At 33.3% G+C, this 9,095-nt stretch overlaps 2 protein-coding genes across 2 annotated transcripts; one reads left to right on the top strand and one right to left on the bottom strand.

The window, feature by feature from the left end:
* Positions 1-285: 285 nt before the first annotated feature.
* On the bottom strand, positions 286-4,669 carry LOC110708327 (probable arabinose 5-phosphate isomerase). The gene is made up of 3 exons (XM_021886432.1): positions 3,630-4,669; positions 2,056-2,279; positions 286-824 (listed from the first exon to the last, which is right to left on the bottom strand). The coding sequence occupies exons 1-3, from the start codon at positions 4,269-4,271 to the stop codon at positions 668-670; spliced, it is 1,023 nt and encodes a 340-aa protein (XP_021742124.1). The 5' UTR covers positions 4,272-4,669; the 3' UTR covers positions 286-667.
* A 2,533-nt stretch (positions 4,670-7,202) lies between these two features.
* On the top strand, positions 7,203-8,300 carry LOC110708836. Its single transcript, XM_021887059.1, has one exon. The coding sequence runs from the start codon at positions 7,203-7,205 to the stop codon at positions 8,298-8,300; it is 1,098 nt and encodes a 365-aa protein (XP_021742751.1).
* Positions 8,301-9,095: the final 795 nt, after the last annotated feature.

Here is a 9,095-nt window from a genome sequence, read left to right as displayed (position 1 = left end):
TGTTACTTGGACTCTTTATCTTACAACTATCCATGTCAGATTCTTGACACTGAGACATAGGTAAATCACTTATTCAACACTTCATTTTGGACCAGAATTATGAAATCATTGCAAAAATTAGCCAAAGTATACACTTGCGCATGTATTTTCATTTGACATGGGTATCGAGTTTGAGTAACATAGGGTGTCATTAATTATTGCCAGAGCGCAAATGGTAAATTCTAGTGAACCCCTGGATTGAATATGGTATTATCTAGCTGAAACTAACCAGTGCAAGACATGGAGTAAGCTTTGTAAACGTATTAATAACTAGAAATCATAACAAGGTGTCACAACCAGCAATAAGGCACTTTACAGATGCGAAAAACTCATGTAAACGAATCCTACTACACAAGAAGCTTCGGCGTCAAGGAACAAAGCCATACATGAATACAACGAAGAATGCAATACTGTGATACATAGTCTGAACTACCTAATGACATACAATAAGTGGTCCACAAGATAATAAAGATGATTAAGACCAATTACCAGCCAACTATATCTATCACATGATTGAATTTGACAAAAGAAGAAAGAGAGCAGCTCTAGTGGACCCTATAGAAAGAATACCGATGAATAGCCATGCTAATCAAACACAACATAATGTGATTAATTCTTTAACGAAAAGTCATAAACCTGCAGAGACTAAACCGTGCAGGGTAACTATCCCGATCAAAATGTCTTGATCATTAATAACAGGCAAGAATTGCACAGGAGAGGGTGGAGACTCCATCTTTTGCATTGCCTCTACTGCCATAGCATCTGGTCCAATGATCCTAGGGTGCCTGTGCATTATTAGAGAGAGGAAACCCGATGAGCAGGCTGAATATATATTATGCTGGAAAAGGAAAAAAATGCAGGATGCATTTTGCTTGCAGAAAACAAAAACTAAAAAGTATTCCTTGTGGCCCATTTAGGTAGCCAGTTATATAACAGTAATGAGAATTAATCTTAGTGTTTGGCAATCAAAGTCACATTCTAATGTCCATATCAATAAAAAAGCTCATCCCCTAACTTATGTTTTCCTCCATAAATGTCATTACCAACATGCCACCCAAAATAGTAATGGATGGTGATACAAAATTGTGATGAAAAAGAGTTAATTTAGGATGAACAATCATTACCATGGGAATGGAAATTGAATTTTGCTAAAAACTTATATACATTTCCATTACCATCATTTATTACCCTTAACCAAATGGACTGTTGAAATATTGCACAAGAATGCAAATATTCATGTAAGAAAGAGAACGTCATTATCCTTGAAAGAGCTGAAATACGGCATCTAAAAGAAATCTAGTTCAAAAGGTAGTAAACTGGATTGTAATAGACCAATCTAATAACTGGCCACTTGTATATGTTTTGAACTAGAGCAAGCAGTCAATACTTTTTTTTTTTGCAGTCAAGGGCCTGACAGGACTCTTCGGTTTGGAAAAGATAAGTACAAGCAAAATGTATAATTAGTTGGCACAGGTGGAAAGCCTACAGAGACACGTTGAGTTGATGGCATGATGTAATGCTGTAAAATTCCATAGATCTCCACTATTCAGGTCATAATAAGCTCTGTCACTTCTAATCTCAATAGCCAAACCCATATCAAACTTGTATGTGAAAGCTTTGAGGAAAAGACAGTATGTTTGGCTTACAGAAAATAATTCTTATATACTTCTGAATAATAGTACAGAAATTGTAGCAAATTGGCTGGGCATCAAGGACTAGGTTGTTCTAAAACTCTGCCTAAGAGACTTTTTTAAAAAGACTATTCATCCTGATAGAACATGCTAACTTTCTAAGTGTGACTTGCTAAGGCATAAATGGAACTGTCAATATGAATTCAACAAGGGCAGCAGTAAAGAGAACATGCTGACATAACAATTCCATGTTGCTACCTGCTAGAGGCTTTCACGAGACTCTTGCTTCCTCAACCCAACAAAAAAATACTTGGTCTAGTTTTAAAAAAAACAAGTTTGCGAAGTTTTAAAGTTGCAAAGTTAAGTATATAGAGAGAATAGTTACCTATTACACATCTCTCCAACTGTAAGCTTAAAGATTCCTTCTCCACTGGCTTTAAGTGTACGCCTCAAGTCTCCATCGGTAAAGGTACCAATTAGATGGTAATCATCATCAATAACGAGAAGGCATCCACATCCTCCACTGGTAAGTCCAACTAGCTGATCCATAATAAGATCTCCTTCCTTGCAAACAGGAAGATCCTCTTGCTTCTTCATGACATCCTTTACCTGCAAAAGCCACACAAATCAACTCAGAAGGTAGTCCGACCTCCAAGCCCCTCCCACAATTTTCATTTGTCTTTTCGTATTAAAATTAGAGCTGCATTATAATATTAGTTGAGTTTTTGATTAATTGCATCATCTGATTGAAATTAAAAATTCCTGAGGAAATATTTCACTACGAGATAAATGCTTGCACAATACACTAAAAAACACCACTTTCTGTTGAACCTGACAATATCAAAACTCGTTCAAAAGCAAATTAATGAGGCTTCAAAAGTTGTATGACATAAGATAGTGTAGTTTTCTCATGTCACTATGTCAGTTAGGTATAAAAAGGCCAACATAAACATTAGTTTTACGATCAATTGTCATGAACATGTAATACATATACTCCCTCCTACACTCCTACTGCCATAATACAAAATCTTCAACCATGCACGCTGAAAGTTTAGTCTGAAAAATTAGAAGCAAGAGAAAAGCTGAATGTTATTACATTTTTAATCTAAATTCAACACCCTTACCCACCGTATTTAAAACGCACATTGTATTAGTCAAAGAATCACCACAGATCACAACATAATTCCAAGACCAAAACGCAGCCTCTACTTTTACTGCAGCATTTGAATAAATCATAGTTCTTCTTCATACTCCCGAAAGGTAATATTTTTAGATCATAAAAAAGCAGCATCAAACAGCCAAAACCTAATCATAATTTTATATACTAACCCAAATGAGGATTTAAAGGTTAATCCGACATTCAATATGCCACCTACAAGCTCACAACTTTTTTAAACCTTACATCCATGATTTTTATACAACAAACTCATGTTTTCAAACATCTTAACTCGCCTTAATTTCATCTGAACTCAATAAACATATACCAATACCTTAGAATATAAATCAACAATGACTGTCAAGTGTCAACCAGCCAAACAGTTAGAAGCAAATTAATCACACACTTTTAAAACCACACTGTTGGATCCACCCAGAATTTACAGTGACATTGATAGTGTAATTTGAACTAGCGATAACTACAGCCCCATAGATATCCATACACATCATTTATAAATTAACCTTTCACAACGAATTCGAAAATAACAAATACAACCCAACAACAAACGGAATACACTCTCAACATAAGATCAAATCTCACTCTATAACTAATCTACATAAACTCCATCATCACAAAAATCATATCATTGACAATACAAATTTATCTAATCAATTCAACAACATAAAACATCCACTATAACAAATAGAATTGAGGTACAATCAAAACAAAATAACATTATACTAGTATATCATATGATCATATAATCATGCAATATAAATCAAGATAAAAACGCAAATCAATACCTTAAAAATGAGACTCTTCCCAATTTTTCCAGCAGGATGATTAGCAGCATAAGCCTCCTTACTCAAATTCCTAGCACTCATCAAGGCGATCGCCACGGTATCCCCGAAAACCATCTGAATAGCCGTGGAAGTAACCGGAGCGAGATCGAAAGGGCACAATTCTCTTTCTAGAGGCAAATGCACATTAAGATCACAAAAACCCATCAAATTATTACTCAAATTTGAAGTAATTCCAATCAAATAAGCCCCTTTTGCCTTAGCACAAGGGGCTAATCTAATCAATTCCTCACTATTCCCTGATTTGCTGAACATTACAACGACGTCGTTTCTTGTTAGAATTCCAATGTCCCCATGAAGGGCATCAACTGGGGAGAGAAACCCAGATCGAATTCCAAGAGAAACCAATGTTTGAGAGATTTTCTGGGCAACAAACCCAGATTTTCCAACCCCAGTAAAGATGATTGTGCCCTTTGAATTGAGCAAAATTTGGGTGAATTTTAGGGTTTGTGGGAGATCTAAGTGTTGGAAGAAGTAATTTAGGTAACTTTGTTGGGATTTGAACAAATTTAAGAGGGTTGATTCGTTTAATTTTGATTGTTCTTCAATTTTAATGGGATCAAAATGTACAGGAAGAGAACCCATTTTTGATGATTTTTTTTTTTCTTTTTTTTTTTCTGGGAAAAATTGGAAGAGAATTTAAAGAATGTTGATTAATTTGGATTTTCCCGCTTTTAAGAAATGATTATTATTTATATATTTGGAGTTTTGGAGTGATTTATGTTGAAAAAGACTTGAATTTTGCCAGCTAAATTTGGGTGTGATGTCGGTGAAGTTGATTGAGATTCATAATTTCATGGTACTTTTCATAAAATAATTAGTCCTTAGATTTGATTGCAAAATTGGGTGGGGTCAAGAAATTTAGTTAATCACTAAATTTATGGGATTGTTTGGGAGGTTAGTAATAAGGGGTTGAAAGTTGAGTGTAGATAAGGGAGTTTGGAATTTAAGGGATGCCAATCAATGCTCATTTGGGGTATAATCAATAATGTTAATTGCCTTGTCGAGAATTTTTTCCTGTTTATTAACGTGATGAGTTTCATTTGTATATCACAGATACTTTATAACGTATTTTATATTCAACAATAGTTTTTACTAAGGCGACCAATAAATAAAGTTTACACAAAAAATTGGTTTATCCTTTCTAGTATCATTGGTCATTGGGAGGTTCTATATGTTGTAAAACCTATTTATACTTATAAATTGGTTGTGAGAACTTGTACTTATCATTTATAACATGTCGATAGGGATAAACTAAACAAAGCTTACCTTCAATCATTGTGAAAGATAATTTTAAGGAAAATTTGTCACAACCTTTTAAAGTGTCCACTTTATTTAAAATAACCTATAAATTTATTTATTTTTTTTTTTTTTTTGCAATTTCAGACCACATTATTAATTTTTTTTATCAAAGACAACTAAATGTTACTTTCCGGCATTGACTCTATTTTACCCGATGTTGACCACGAGTGTGCGAGTCATGTGACCTCATATATTGTTTCATACACCCCTTTTTCCTCCAATTAACTCCTATTAAAATCCCTGCTTCTCTTTCATCCCTCTTTTAGTACGAGTGAATTGGAGGGAAAATTGGTGTATTAAGCAATATACGAGTTCATTTGCGTTGCACACTAGTGGTCAACATAGGGAAAAATAGAGAACGCCGGAAAGTAGCATTTGGTTGTCTTTGATAAAAAAAATTATAATGTGGTCTGAAATTGCAAAAAAAAAAATTTAAAGGTTGTTTTAAATAAAGTGGACACTTTAAAAGGTTATTTTTGACAAAATTTCCTAATTTTAATTAAATTTTATGATTTACCATTACCAAACCAAACCTTATCGACTATGGATAATTTCGCTATTTACTTTCATGATTGTTCTTGTTTATGTTCTATATATGCGATAGAACAAAGTCATTTTAATTCACTTATTCATAATTAATTTCTTTTATAACGAATCCATACAACAAAGCATGTGAACAACATCCAAACTTATTACTTGAAAAATCATTTAAAAAAAATATATATAATAAAAAATTTGTTAGAAGATAAGTCTAATAAGTGAATGCCAATTATTGATTTGATTACACAATGCTCATATAGGTCCAAACACTTGTGAACTCATATGGCTCTATGTGAGTAATTATTGTATTATTAGTGTAACTCATGGCTATAAATACAATGCCATAGAAGTAAGAATACGAGGATAACACTACAACAATTTCACCCATCTTCTTTCACTCTTTTACTCCTTTTATTAATCAAAACTTTTCTATCGGTAAATTCTTTAACACGTTATCAGCACCAGTTTTCAGTCAGGTATATTTATACCTACTTCTAAAAATTTATAACAAATAATACTATCTACTTCTAAATGTTTCGAGGAGTATGCTCTATAGTTGCCCATATTTGGGATCCTCTATAACAGAAACTCAAACATTTACTATATATACCTCAAAAACAACGGTGAAAGTTCTCTTACCTGTGAATTTACTACTATCATCTTTTGTTTATTCATGTTGATGTTTCTTTGTTTGATCCATGTTGATATTACATACTCATTTTACGTAAATTTTTATCTTAGTTATTATAATTGCTAAGTAGTAGCTTTGCATGCATATTATTATTAACTAGATTAACAAAAAGATGCAGCCTTTTATACTTATTATTTTTCTTACTTTTACATACTTTTTGTGTTTCTTTCCGTTTTCGAACCCATGATCTTTTATAGATATTAGGGCTCTCGGACCACTATGGCTTGCATTCCCAGTGTGATAACCTTTTACAATTATAAATATATATATATGGACCATAATTTTATGCCAGTACGTTAGACTATTATATGATATTTTTACAGTTGTACAGAACAGTAACGGATAAACCTACCTCTATAAAAGACGGATTTTCCCCCAATTTCACCACAAATCCCTTATCCCTTCCCACTTTTTATCCAAAAATCACCTAAAAAAAAAAATATTTCACCCCCTTCTTCTCCGATATGTTCCCCGACGACGGCAACCAAAACACCCAAAACACCCACAACTTCACTTTTGAGGAAGATTTAATGAAGATAAAACAATATTTCCTTCTAATTACGGCGCTTGTAATTTTATTAGTAGCAATATTAATTTTTGTCATTATGTATAAGTAAAACTCACTTATTTTGTCGTTTTAGTATATTAAAAGCTTGTTTTTGTTTTATTATGTATGTTTGTTGTTATTAATCATCATTGTATAATATTACCGTTATCATTATAATTATTGTTACTACTGTCATTGTTGTCGTTTTGCTGTTTTTTTTTGCAACTAACATGATTAATTTTTGTCTAATCATATAATTACCCACAATAATAAACCAAGGGGGAGAAAAGACTATATTATTTATGGTTTATTATTATTAAATTTAATTATCACGTGTCTTATTAACTTAATTATAAATATGGAAGAACTAAACATGTGAGTTGTACATATAATTTGTTATTATAAACTAATTATCACGAAATTTGTTGTAGCTAAAATGGGAGACCTTATGAAAAGACAGTTCAGCATCTTAGATTTATCTGGAAAGAAATTTCTAGAATGGAAAGTGGACGCAATGATGAATTTGAAAGCTCAAGGCTTGGAGCACACTGTTAAAGAAAATAAAAGTCCCTCTGGTCAAACAACTGATACTACCACTTCTGCAATGACTGTTGCAAAACCTGTTACTGAACAAGATAAGGCAAAAGCCTTAGTGTTGTTAAGGCATCATTTACATGAAGGCCTTAAAACTGAGTACATGATGGTTGAAGATCCCAAAGAATTATGGGATTGCCTTAATGAAAGATTTGGACACCACAAAAGGGTGCTCCTTTCTAAGGCATTATTTGACTGGACAAATTTACGGTTCCAGGATTTCAAATCTGTAATTGATTATAATTCAACCATACATGAGATAGTGTCTATATTGAGATACTGTGATCATCCAGTTTCGGATGAACAGATGATTGAAAAAACACTCACTACCTTTCATGCAAGTAACATACTGTTGCAAGAACAGTATCGTGAAAGAGGTTTTAAAAAGTTCAATGAATTAATGAGTGTATTGCTTGTTGCGGAACAAAATAGTGAACTTTTGTTGAAAAATCATAACCTGAGACCAACTGGGTCTTTGGCCACTCATCATGAGGCAAATGCAACAAATTCCTATCCACCCGAGTCAAATGCTACAAGAAGAGGTGGACGTGGAAATTACAATGGCCGTGGAAAAGGCCGTGGAAATTATCGCGGACGAGGCCGAGGACGTGGTAGAAACAATTTTCAAAGAAACAGTAATTTTAAAAATTTTGAAAAACAGAAGGGACAGTCATCTGGAAGCCACAAACAAACTCTTTCAAAAGGAAAAGACACATGTTACAGATGTGGCATGACAGGACATTGGGGACGTACTTGCCGCACGGCCAAACATTTGGTAGACCTTTACCAGGCTTCTGTAAAAGGCAAAGAGAAAAATGCAGAAGCAAATTATGTTAATGAAGAAAATGCTCCATGTCCTACCCTTGATGTGTCCGATTTCTTCATGGACAATGCTGAAACTGGGAATGATTTCATTCTTGGAGAAGACAACAATGCTTAGGTTCCCCATCTACTAATGTAACATATGCTATGTTTTAATGTATTTTCTTAGTTCCCTGTATTTTAAATTTCTAGTCATGTACTTTAAATCTTTATCATCAATAAAAGTTTGTATGATATTATTCTAAACTAATCTTAAATTTATTTTATGAAGATATGGATCTACCTGAAGTTAGTTCCGAATATCAATGCCTTTTGGACAGTGGAACAACACATACTATCTTAAAAGATAGAAAATATTTTTCACAACTAAAGTTGTTTCAAGCAAATGTAAACACCATTTCCGGGTCAGCTAAATTAATTGAAGGATCTGGAAAGGCTTGTATAATGCTTCCAAATGGAACAAAATTAATAATCAATAATGCTTTATATTCGAGTAAATCTTGAAGAAATCTCATAAGCTTTAAAGATGTACGCCAAAATGGCTATCATCTAGAAACAATGACGATAGATCAAAAAGAGTATATATGCCTCACGGCAGAAAAACATGGCAAGAAACATATATATGAGAAATTGCCAGCATACTCTTCGGGGTTATACCGTATAAACATACGACCCGTGGAAATCAATATGATATATAACCAGAAGTTAGATGACAAACATTTGATTATTTTATGGCATGATCGTTTGGGACATCCAGCAACTGGGATGATGCAAAGAATAATAGCACATTCAGTTGGACATTCAATAAGAAATGTCAAAATTCCCCGATCAGATGAATTAACATGCTCTGCATGTTCACTTGGCAAATTAATAATAAGGCCATCTATGAACAAAATCGCTACTGAATCTCCAA

The sequence above is a fragment of the Chenopodium quinoa genome, unplaced genomic scaffold (assembly GCF_001683475.1).
Source record: "Chenopodium quinoa cultivar QQ74 unplaced genomic scaffold, ASM168347v1, whole genome shotgun sequence".
Classification (NCBI taxonomy): domain Eukaryota; kingdom Viridiplantae; phylum Streptophyta; class Magnoliopsida; order Caryophyllales; family Amaranthaceae; genus Chenopodium; species Chenopodium quinoa.
The sequence above is the reverse complement of the archived record's forward strand: the minus strand, read 5'-3'. Positions and strand labels throughout refer to the sequence as shown.

Coding starts and splice junctions, on each gene's coding strand:
- LOC110708327 (XM_021886432.1), bottom strand. CDS start 4,271: ATGGGTTCTCTTCCTGTACATTTTGATCCCATTAAAATTGAAGAACAA. Junction 2,280..3,629: donor GGAAGAGTCTCATTTTTAAG/GTATTGATTTGC, acceptor TGGCTTTTGCAG/GTAAAGGATGTCATGAAGAA. Junction 825..2,055: donor GTTGGAGAGATGTGTAATAG/GTAACTATTCTC, acceptor AATAATGCACAG/GCACCCTAGGATCATTGGAC.
- LOC110708836 (XM_021887059.1), top strand. CDS start 7,203: ATGGGAGACCTTATGAAAAGACAGTTCAGCATCTTAGATTTATCTGGA.